The sequence below is a fragment of the Ambystoma mexicanum genome, chromosome 6q (genome assembly GCF_040938575.1).
Source record: "Ambystoma mexicanum isolate Mex_15411 chromosome 6q, UKY_AmexF1_1, whole genome shotgun sequence".
Classification (NCBI taxonomy): Eukaryota; Metazoa; Chordata; class Amphibia; order Caudata; family Ambystomatidae; genus Ambystoma; species Ambystoma mexicanum.
Window position 1 is genome coordinate 746,046,865 of NC_090937.1, and position 12,506 is coordinate 746,059,370.

Below are 12,506 nucleotides of genomic sequence, written 5' to 3' on the forward strand. Positions count from 1 at the left end.
AGTGGGCTGTAGGGAAAAACCTACTTGGGGGTCTATGATTAAATGATTTTGCAAAAGACACGTGTACAAACATATAGCTCTGCAAGAATCATATAACGCATCTGATCTGGTACTAGGAAGAGGGGTGTGGAACCCAATGTGTGCGTGAGTGGAAGCAGGTCTTGAACATGGAGGTGTGCTAGTCCACAGGTTTCCATTCATTTGTCTATTATATGCAAGAAATCTCTATGCTACAGTATGTACAAAGGGAGGTCAGGACGTCAAAGTACATCAAGTAAAATAACATGATATAATTTAGTGTTGAAGGATTTAATCAACATGTGTTGCTGTGGTAGCAAACGCTGCCAAATGGAACCATGATCCTCTTCTCGGGTTAGCGGCACAGACTTGAGTAATCCAGCAAGACTGCATTTAAGTCTAACTATTTATCCTCTCTATTTCCATGGCAAAAATACACAAAGGTATTTATGCACCCCCTAAAAACTTCAAAACATAAAAAGAATACATTTTACAAAAAATGCAGTTCAGCATTTTTGCATACGATGCATACAATGATAAATTACAGACATTGCCAGTTAAGACAAAGGCTGTGTATGCCGTAGTAAACACACACACACACCCACACACTTAAGGGCCACGAATGCACTCACCATACAGATGTGTCAACTTGATCCGATGCATACTGCCTAAAGTCCAGCTGGGCAAAAAGAGGAAAAAGCACCTGTACACCACCAATTGAGTGCATAGCACTCTGTATCGAATGTGTTAAAACTGCCCTCACGTCCTGTTGAGAGAAAAACACAACATTATCAACCTTGATTCACACAAACACCAATAACTACTCGTTCACACAAACACCCACTATGACACAAAGTAGTGTACTGATGGTTGAAAACTCATTGCAGTGATAAACATGTAACTTTTACCATAATGAAAGCCCTCTGACTCAGTATAATCATTTAAAAATACGAGAACAGTTATTTTCCTCAAGGACTAGTGATACAGGTGTTAGGTTGTGAAGTACTTCTGCTACTTTCATCTATACAGCGATAAAGCAGACTCCTGACAGCGTTAAGTGATTCATAAAAAAAAGATAACCATCCTACGCTGCCTTGTAGAGCAAGCATTTATGTTTCAAACAATGTATTACATGTATATGAGCAAATAGTTGTCCTAATAATGGAGACTGCCCTTGGGTAGTATCAGTGCGCAGTATAAATCGAAATAAAATAAGTAAAGAATCTATGCTTATTTTATATTAATTATATTTTAAAGTAGTTTTATTTTCTGGGAAAAAGTTAGGTGCACTAACATGTACATTCAAAGATGTAATGGTATACCTACTAATCATTAAAACTGTGAATTGATATTGAGGATCAAAATATAATATTGCAGCAAGAGCGAAAACATTAGCTTGTAAACCTTCCAATTTCTGACAATAGATCCGTGAATGTGGGAGGGAAGAGAAGCGTGGTGAAGAAACAAAAATGAAACATGGATCTTGCCCAATAAAGAAACAACTAAGCTCAGATTTAGGTCGATCTACTGGTTATTAACAAGAACAAATATACTATCTGGGATCTCAGAGTTCTCTTCAAAACACAAAAGGGCTGTAAACACACAAATATAGCTTAAGTATAGTTTATTCTATGACAAGACGGAGGGAGGATTATGCTTAACTCTTAATATGGCTCCAAGAGCAATTTAACAAACTTCTGTTTCATTTTTTTTGTTTGCTTTTTAAAACTTGGTAACACTGTTTTGTTTCCTTCCAGCTCTCCTGGAAGTCTAAAAACATGAGGGTAACACAGATTGGAAAAAAAAACAGTAACAAATGTCTCTGGACTACCAACGCCCACAATCCTTTGAGTCCATGTAGTCCTGCCTCACACTCCTAGCCCAATCAGGGCAAGCCCATATCCATAAGAGGACTGTAGATGCCTCCCAACTCCTCTTTCTTTGTTGCTGCTCCTGAGCTAAGTACCTTTCTTAATTATATTATATTTGGTCTTGGTATCCTAAGCGCGCTCGCATACTTTATAAATATATGCATTTATTCTGCCTTGTAGCGTATATTTATATATTTGCAGATTGAATTAATAAGTAATTCGGACAGTGTTTACCTCGCGTAGACTTCGAAGTCACTGAGCGGATCTTTCGCCCCGTTCGCCGACCCGCATCCTCCCGCGGTCTAGTTCGGTGTCGGGTATCAGTAGGAGCCGGGGCCTGAGCCGTGAGCGAACGCCCTCGCACACGGCCCTGCCTCCTCAAGCCAAACTATTCATACGCTCGACGAGCGCCCTTGCTGCCAGGCCTTTAGGACACAGTGGGAACCCAGCTGCAGGCAAGCTCGCCTCAGCTGCCACTGCGCGCCGTGCTCAACCGTCATTTCTCGAAAGATGAGAAAACGGTGCAGCGTGGTGCGAGCGGAATAATCTCAATTATCTCATAGTAAAAAAAAATAAAAAAGGAGGTGATTATTTGGAAGTTATGTGGGCAAATAGTATTCAAGACACCTGGGCAAAAAAATAAAGTCGAGCTGAGGTTCCAGCCTATTCAGATCACAAAATAGTGAGCTCAGAGGATCAAGTTCTACTTCTTGAGAATGGAGCTCAGAGAAATGGGCAGAGGAGCCCAATACAGGTAGACCAGGATCTCTCCCAAAATTTTAAAAAGGTCCTGGGAGATTCGCTATCTCAAGCGGTTTCTATCCCTCTTACACAAAGGTTGGACCAGTTGGAGGCCATGCTAAATAAGCAAAGGGCCGACCAACAAAACTCCAAGAAGAAGAGGGCGCTCAGCCCCGGCAAGGGTACCTCAGCAAGACACCCCAACCCTGGGGTTGATCATAAGGGCAGTAAGAAGGCTCGACAGAGCAGAGACTAGGACGCCCCCGAGCCAACCAGAAGGGGTAGGCGTGATGCCCTAAGAGCCAGTTGACCCAGTAAACAGATTGAAGGAAGGCTTTCTGAAACGGGCAACAGTGCCAGGCTCTTGACCCCCGACCCCAGGGGTGTACAATGTTGGGGAGGAAGAGGATGCTGGATACACACCAGATGGAGAGCGGGGAGGAGGAGATATCTCCTAATCAACCCGAGGTGACAGAACAACCCCCAGACGAGGAAGGTCTGGGAAATATGTTCGATCCGGAAGCAATTAGACATCCTAAGTCTACAGACTGGGCCCTGTCACCCAGAGTTGCCCAATACATGACTCACAATAACAGAACACCTCTCGACCGAGAGATCAGATCTAAAATGAGAGCAGAATGCCCCAGGCCTGAGTTGCCTGGTAAGGTAACAGACACCCCAGATCACGACCCTAAAATGGTCATGTTTGTAACCAAGTCCTCCAAGGATGTAAGAAAAAGGGTGGACAGAGCGTGGCGAGGCTGCCAGGACAAGCTTTTGGCCCTCTCTGGGCTCCTCACAAAAATTATGGATTTAGCTGAGAGGGCCATAGATACAGGCGTTCCAGTAGATTCTCAGGTGCTAGCCAACTGGGCGCAACGCGCAGTCTGCTTATTGGGAAATGCGAACTGCACACTCTCTTTAGAGAGAAGGCACGGAGTACTGTTGAAGATAGACAGTAAGTTAAGCAACCTTTCTTCATACGAAGCTGGTGAGGGTGCAAAAGGCATGCTTTTTGGAGAGGCCTTGCGAAAGAGATGAGTCAGTTTGTGGGGGTGCACTCCGCCCTAGAGAAGGCTCAGTCCTCCATCCGGAGAATATTCCCCGGATGTGTTCTTGCCGGGACCAGACGCCAGAGGGGTCGGGTGTTCGGTCGCTTCGCTTCTCACAGAAAACCCCAGGGGGCCGAGACCCCAGTACTGGGAAACACAACAACAAGACAACTTCTTCCCAGCAAGAAGCCGTTTCCCTAGGAATAGAAGAGGGAGAGGAGCCTACAGGCAGCAGAGCGCCCCAGGCGGGAGTACGATGACTGCACCCTACAAGGTAGGGGGCAGAACAGTCTGGTTTTTGCAAGCATGGCGTGACTTATCCAACAATGCGTGGGTGTTGCAGGCAGTGTCAGGCATGCACCTAGAGTTCATAGGTACCCCATCAAGTATAAGAGCCAACCCCATTCTTCAAGTCCCAAAGCGAAAGAGCACAGCTCTTCCGCAAATTGCACGACCTAGCAGTCTAGGGAGCGATAGAACCAGAAGTACAGGACGGTGCAGGCTTCATCAGCAACATGATTCTGGTTCATGGGGGTGAGGTGGGGGAGGGAGAAGGTCAGACCCGTTATAAATTTGAAGGGTCTGAGCGAATGGATTGTATACAGGCACTTCAAGATGAAAGGGATTCGCCTTTTTCGGGATCTTCTCAGGACAGGAGATTGGCTTGTCCGTCTAGATCAAGGACGCCTACCTTACAATCCCTATTGCAGAACAACATCGGAAATATCTTTGATTCCGGTGGGACACGAAGTGTGGAGATTCATGTGCCTCACCTTTGGTCTAGCATCCGCCCCCTGGGCCTTTACCAAGCTCACACGACCTTTAGCGGCAGCCATTCGAGAAAGAGAGAGGGTTAAGAATAATAATATACCTAGACGATATACTGATTCTAGGTCAGAGCACAGCAACCTAGTAACCTCCCGGCTTCATTATCTCCGTCCCGCCCAGTGGATACAATTCCTAGGCTTTGTAGTAGACACAAAGAAGGCGTTACTGGACGCGAGCGATACGGAAAGAACAGGTAGCAGTGTTGGCGAAGAATGTTATTTCGCTTCGCAATCTGGCTCGCATAGTGGGCCTTTTAGCGGCCTTGATTCAGGCGATCTTTCCAGGCCCCTTGCACTACAGAGCCCTGCAGAGGCTAAAGATCAGACACCTCAGGGGAGGGGCAGGCTATCACCCTTTGGTTTCCCTAGACCAGGAAGCTGTGACAGAACTCCATTGGTGGTTACAGAACATGGAGGCCTGGAACGGCAGAGCAATCTTCGGAGATACCCCAGATTTAGTAATAGAGTCCGATGCCCCCAGGGCAGGCTGGAGGGTTGGTGCGGAGATCTGGAAACAGGAGGAAAGTGGTCGCAGGAGGAGCTCTGACTGCACATAAACTGTTTGGAACTCTTAGCAGGCTCCTTCGCAGTGAGAGCATTTACCAGAGACTGAGCGAACTGCTGTGTCCTTCTCAAGATGGACAACATATTAGCAGTCCGGTATATAAAGAAGCTGAGCGGCGGGGTGGGGGGACATCTTCGAGGATGCTAGCAGAATTTGCAAAGGATTTTTGGCATCATTGCTTACTCCAGAAGAATTTTCACCAGGGGCTCAGAATACATGAGCGGACTGCAATTCACAATATCTGGTAGACTCCAGCGACTGGAGGCTGCTCCCGAGCATCTTCCATCGCCTTCAGCGGCTATGGGGGCCATTAGGCCTAGACCTGTTTGCAACCAGGCTCAATACTCAGCTGTCCAGGTTCTACAGATGGAGGATAGACCCATAGGCAGCAGGGACAGATGCGTTCCTGCATCAGTGGACAGGAGCCCTCCACTACGCATTCACCTCCATTTATCATGCTGACAAGAGCAGTAGCGAAAGTGAGGAGAGAACAGGCAGAGCTAGTGCTCGTGGTGCCGATGTGGAAGTCCCAGCCGTGGTTTCCAGTAGTGATGGAACTTTCTATGGATTTCCCGAGAGTGATTCCTCACAGGGAGGACATTCTTCAGGGTCCCGACGGCCAGTTTCAACCACTCATAGCAGAGGGAACACTTACCCTGCTAGCGTGCAGGGTTTCAGGCAACGTTGGGAGCTGCCAGGCATTTCGCAGCTCGCTGCAGATTGCATCAGAAGCTTGTGGGCGCCTTCAACCATTAGGAGCTATGGTGACGCTTGGGAATGATAGTCGTCGTACTGCACAAGCATCAGTGTTCATCCCATTTCAGCACCTTTAGTACACATTCTAGGTCAATTTTAGGGAATTGTTTAGGTCAAAGGTTCGAAGAAGGCTGTGCCTACAGGAGAATAGGGGTGTACAGGTCTGCGATATCAGCAGTGCATGACAAAGTAGAGGGACACCCGATAGGAGAGCACCCCGCCGTAGTACGGCTGCTGAGAGGTGTGAAAATGAGGAAGCCACCCGAGCCCAAATACTCTGTTCTCTGGGATGTGCTTTCAGTTATTCTCAGCTTGGCCAGAGAACAAAGATATTCTTGCGATCGCAGTTGTCAGGAAAACTTGCCATGCTTTTGTGCCTCAGCGTTTAGGAGAGTTTCGGATGTGAAGGCCCTGGAGTTAGACAGGAAGATTTTCTACCCAGATGGAGTAGCCTTCAATGTGGCGAATAGGACAAAATCCGACTCCAAGATTATTTCTTATCCTTACTTTCCAGATAACATGAAGTTGTGTGTAGCGCAATGTATCAAAGATTATGAGGTGGCTACAGCAGCTGTCAGGCCTAGAGGAGTGACCCAGCTGTAAAGTGCGTGAAGAAAGCCTTTTCATGCAGTAGCGACAGCCACCATAGCGAGATGGGTTAGACAGATAATGCAGTGGGCAGGAGTAGATTTATCCCAGTTTGGCGCGCATTCAGCGAGAGGAGCAATGGCATCCAGCGCATCTGCGGCAGGTGTTCCTTTGTAGATCATCATGAAATCAGCGGACTGGTCTAATGAACGTACTTTTAAGACTTTCTATTTCCAGCTTGTCGCTCAAATAGCTAATAGAGTCATTAATAGCTTTGAACAAGCATAATGCTCGCCTCTGTCTTGTCATAGAATGAAGATTGTCCAGGCTTACAGCTCAGGCAGTCTTGATTCTATTAAAGACAAGGAGGCGAGCATTACATCCCACCGTCATGGGTCACGACAATATCATGAACGGTTTAATGAAGATGTGTTGAACAAAGACCCCCCACCCTTATGATCACGTCTCCATTCCTTACAAGGGAGGACCAGAAGGCAACCTGAGAGCGACCACGCATTTATGTCTCAGATCTAGAGTGAGCTTCTACTACACCATCTCAAAGCCAAGGTTCTGGCAAGAATGTGCGATTGCAGTTTTTTCTTTCAGTTGGTTCAAGTTGACTGTTAGAGTTAGTGCGAACATTGGTTTGCTGCCAAAGAAAGAGGAGATGGGAGGCATCTACAGTCCTCTTATAGATATGGGCTAGCCCGGATTGGGCAAGGAGTGTGAGGCAGGACTACATGGACTCAAAGGATTGTGGGCATTGGTAGTCCAGAGACATTTTTTACTGTTTTTTTCAAAACTGTGTTACCCTCATGTTTTTAGACTTCCAGGAGAGCTGGAAGGAAACAAAGTGTTAACAAGTTTAAAGAAAAATAAAAGAAAAAAAATGAAACAGAAGTTTATGTTAAATTGCTGTTGGAGCAGTAATAACAGAGTTAAGCATACTGCTCGCCTCCTTGTCTTCAATAGAACCAAGAGTGCCTGAGCTGTAAGCCTGGACAATCTTCACTGAAACTATTACTGCTAGATTCTTTACCCTTTTTTCTTTTGGAATGCAAGAAGCCTCCAGGATACAGCACAGTTTCCCTGGTCCACATTTAACCCAAGGTACACAATTATAACAGTTTCAATACTTAGGAAACCTTCCTATATATGTGCACTTTCTTTGGACAGGATTCTTCGTCTTACCAGAGCCCACTTCGCAGTGCCACTTGGACATGGCTTCACTTAGGATCATAGAACTGCAGCCACCTCAGTGGAATATTGCATCTTCGTCTGGAACTTCACTGTCATTATCTTGAACATTTTAAATTAATTTTGGACTTCAATGAATCCTTGGCTTACTCAATTGTGACGTTCAAGGATTCTGGGATTAACATTTTCAAGGATTCTTAGACTTAAAATCAGACAGTTGTGCACTTCACCAACTTAAGCTTCCAACATTCACTTTGCGTATTCTCTCAACTGATTCCTTGGCTTGCCTTTCCCAGCCTTCTAATCTATCAAGCCTCGCTACTGGTGCCTTGCACTTCAGTTCCTAACATGCATCAGTCTCTCTTCAATTTCAAATCAGTGCCCCATATACATTTAAGGGAACCTCTGAAAGAAAATAAAGACTAGGATGCTTCATAATTAACTTTTTTAAAAATCGCTTATAATGCAGAATAACTTTTTTTGATGATCAGAATTACAAAGTGTCATACCACAGCATTTCCCGTAATGGGATTTGTTTTGTGTATGTTAATTGTAGTTTTTATTTATTTTAATTTAAGCGAGTCACACTGGTAAAGGGTTATAAGTTGTCATTGAGACCCAAATCATCCCGATGAGCCATTTTAAGGTCTTTCAGTAAATCTAGCCCTACATTCGAGGGAGATTACTTAATGTAAATGAATGTGCACTCTATTTGACTGTAGGTAGATAACATTATGCCAAACATAGAAGGAAATGCTAAAGTTATCCTTAGTTACCAAAAGTATAAACTCTGAAATGTATTATTGCGACCCCCAATACAAAGCAGATAACATCCTTGCTACTGTGTCGCCTATTCACATGTGTACTATGAGAACATATCTTTTTCTACATGAGCAATTGTAAAGGCAATTTGAAAGACAGACCCTTTGTTGCCAAAGGGTGAAACTTTCCTGCACTCCTATGGGCTCTATGCCCTCGTATGTCATTCTACGGTCAAAATGTGACCAATTCTAACAGTCAATTGGTGTCGCATCAAGTGTAATTTAAATTATTTAAATGGTAATACATTCTTTCAAAATATATTTGTCATACTTAAAAGTATTTCTATTCCTGCCTAAATTGTAATAAATCTCAATCACAGGCATGAATTTCATAAATTGGGTAGTGCACAAATTTAATTAAAACAATCAAATTGAACATTAATTGCATGTCCTTATTAGTTCATTCAATCAATATTTGCATTAAATATTGTAACTAACAATACTAACAAAACTATAGGTTGTAACTAACAATTCACAATCTATAGGTGCCCCATTAGCTAATGCCAACGCGTTTTGAACTTTACAAGTTCATCTTCAGGGCCTTCAAGTTATCTGTTTCAAAAAGTGATGTCCATTCTGTGGCAAAGACAGAAATGGGCTCGATTATATTAGTTTGCCATCATATCATCTATTGCATCTACATTAGTCTTAGTAGATTTTTTGTTTATTAAAACACTGATGTGTGTCAAATTGCACCCTAAATTGGTTTAACTCCTGCAATTTTAAAGTTCGAAACGCGTTGGTATTAGCTACAGGACATCGTCCCAAGTATTTTCTGGATTTTGGAAAAAATCTAAATTAAGGACAACTTTGTAGAATACATAAATTAAGCACAATTCTACGAAGAACCCCATGGAGATAATGGGGCACCTATAGATTGTGAATTGTTAGTTACAACCCTATGATTTGCCTAATGTCTGTCCTTGAATTGAATATATCACACGTATAAGACAGGTTGAGCTTGAATTTTATGTTTATGTTGTATAATCATTATTATTAATTTTAACTATTGATTTACTGTATCATTTAATGCAAATATTGAATGAACCCCTCCACAAAGTGTCAATCGTGGCCCCCCTCGGATCCAACTTCTCCAAACACCAATGACAGAACCTGAGCCATTTACTCTTGTATTGAGATCTGGTCGAAGGTTTCCTGGCTGCCTGGATAAAGCGCATGTTATCCGCAGACACACTCAGATACTCTAAAGACTTGAACCCAGGCACCATGCTGCCAAGCTGAGCGATTGTGGGGAGGGGTGCCACATCTGTTGTTCCCCTTGGTGAAGACCGGGAGTTACTCGTAACCTGATCAGCGGATACACCGACAGGTGTTGAAGTTCTGAGAACCAAAACCTGGCCGGCCACCACAGGGCTATGAGTAGAAGGGAACAGTTTGCTGAGTTCTTCAACTTCCAAATTGCACTGTGAACTAGAGGCAGAGGCGGGAAGGCGTAAGCTCTCATGTTGTGCCATGGAATCTCGAGAGCATCCCCCAGAGAGGAGGCTCGCAGCCACCCACTGGAGGCATACTGAGGAAGCTTATTGTTTGCTGGCGTAGCGTAGAGGTCCACCTCCGGTGTGCCGCAGCGCGAGAAAATCCATGAGAGGACCTCCGCCTTCAATTCCCACTCGTAGCTGACCACTGTCCGCCGGCTGAGGGCATCCGCTGTGACATTCAGCTGGCCCGGGATGTGTACTGCAAGCAGCCAGACACCATGAAGCACGGCCCACTCCCAAATCTGGATGGACAGGTCCACGAGGAGGGGAGACTTCATTCCCCCTTGTTTGTTTATGTAATACATTGACACCACATTGTCCATTCTTAAGCGGACCACCTTGTTGACGATGAGCGGTCTGAACGCCCCGAGCGCTAGGAAGATCACCAGAAGCTCCAAATGATTTATGTGCAGGAGCTTGTCTTGAGGCGACCAGAGGTCCGAAACATGAAGAAGATCTAAAGTCGCACCCAACCCTAGAAGGGAGGAGTCCGTGGTGATCGTCACCATGGGAACCGGGTCCTGAAACCCCACGCCCCCAGATTGCTGAGAGATGACCACCAATCCAGGTCCACTCTCATGGAATCCGGAATCATTATCCGCATGGAATCCGGATCCACTGCCTGACGCCATGAACTCCGAAGAGCCATCTGGGTCCGTCTCATCTTGAGACGAGCAAGAGGAAGAGCCAGCACGCACGAGGCCATGAGGCCCAGAAGCCTCTGGAACCACTAGGCCGATATGCTCTCCGACTGCACAAACATCTGACACGTGGCTAACGGATCCGCCATTCTGTCCCCGGTCAGGTACACTCTGCAGTCGATCGTGTTCCAGCGAAAACCCAGGAAAATCGGGTCCTGCAAGACCATCATGGAAGATTTCCATCAGTTCACCGACAGCCCAAGATGGAACAGGAGCTGAAGGAGAGACTGGAGATTGCCCGCTGCTGCTAGCAGACAAGGGCTGCGTAAGAGCCAGTCGTCCAAATACGGATACACATGGATACCCTGGAGACGAAGATAGGCCGCAATCACTGACATCTTCGTAAAGACACGCAGTGCCGAGCTGAAGCCAAAAGGAAGCACTCGAAACTGGAAGTGTTCCTCTCCCAAAGAGAAGCGGAGATATCTCCTGTGTGGGTTCCAAATCAGGATATGCATGTACGCGTCCTGAAGATCCACAACGCTGAGCCAATCGTCCATCTGTAAGGAGGAGCGTATCTGGCTGGGCGTGATCATCTTGAATTTCTCTTGGGGTAGGAAAAGATTGAACTGGGAAAGGTCTAGGATGGTGCGCAGGCCAGCCTGGTTGGGTTTGGGCACCGTAAACAGCCGGGTGTAGAAGCCCTCCCCTCGCTCCCCAAAGGGAACGGGTTCCACAGCTCTGAGGTCCAGAAGTTTCTGAACTTCGGCCTTGAGGGAGGATGAGCCAGACAGCTGAAAAGGAGGGTTGAGGTAGGGGGTAAAGTTAAGCGGAAGCCCGCTTGAGCGACTGACGAGACCCATCTGTCTTCTGTGATGTCTGCCACATCTCCCAATGAGACACAATGCGTCCTCCCACCAGGGTCTCGTGCGAGCGCTGAAAACCCTCATTTGGCAGGTTTATCGGTGGCGGTGCCACCTGAACCTGATGAGGAGGCTGAGGAGCAGGAGAAAAACTGCATGCGTTGTTGTCTACAGCGGTTATTCCCCGCAGGAGTATCCACTCTGCGAGATTTGCAGTCGAGGAAGCCCTTAAAACCAGAGGAGGGTCGACTTTGCGACAACGGTCACTGGGATTCGAAAGGAGCTTTGACCAGAACTGACCATGACTTAGCCGTCTGAGTGCTATCCTTGGTCTTGGTGAGCTGTACATCAGTAGTAGAATGAAAAAGCTCCTTACCATCGAATGGAAGGTCCAACACCTTGTCTTGCACTTCCTTAGAAAATTTAGTGGCATGCAGCCACGCCTGCCGTGAGGTATCAACCCCAAGCATCAGGCCCCGAGCCGAGGTGTCTATGTGGTGAGCCGCAGCCTCCAGGGGATCCTGGGCCAAGACCCTGGCATCGGAAAGGCCTCCTTTGAAGTCTTCCAACTTCTCGACCGGGATGTGCTCCTCAAACTCCGACAGACCTATCCACATCTGCATGTTAGCTCCCGCCAATATCAACTCGGCGTTGGCCTGTCTGAGCTGCAAGGCTGAGTTGGCAAAGATTTTCCTCCCTAGGGAGTCCAGGAGCTTGTCCTCCTTTCCCAAGACCTGAGTAGCCGTCGTGGAAGAGGATGCTGCAGGTCTGGATTGCAACGTAGCCGCAGCCACCACTGTGGAGGAGGGAAGCGGACAAGACAGGGCTACCTCTTCTGAAGAATGCAGCCTGTACCTCGCGTCAATCTTCTTATTGACAAAAAGTCCCGAGTGTGGCTTTTCCCAGACTCTTCGGACCTCGGCCAGAACGTCCTTCTGCAGGAACAGGCCGGTACGCTCCAAGGGAGACAGGGTGAACGCCCCAGAAAGCACGCCCTCCTGCGGAGCGGGTGCCTCGGGCACCAGAACATCTAAGAAAATCATGTCCAGTACCCGGTCATGAAAGGC

The 12,506-nt window shown here is 46.5% G+C and overlaps 1 protein-coding gene across 3 annotated transcripts in view; it reads right to left on the reverse strand.

Moving 5' to 3' along the window:
* The window catches only part of LRBA (LPS responsive beige-like anchor protein), a 3,444,508-nt gene that overhangs the window by 2,973,740 nt on the left and 458,262 nt on the right, over nucleotides 1-12,506 (reverse strand). For all 3 annotated transcript variants that reach the window (XM_069631262.1, XM_069631261.1, XM_069631263.1), the window contains exon 11: nucleotides 651-784. In XM_069631262.1, coding sequence (XP_069487363.1) covers nucleotides 651-784 — 134 coding nt within the window. The remainder of the gene's footprint in view (nucleotides 1-650; nucleotides 785-12,506) is intronic.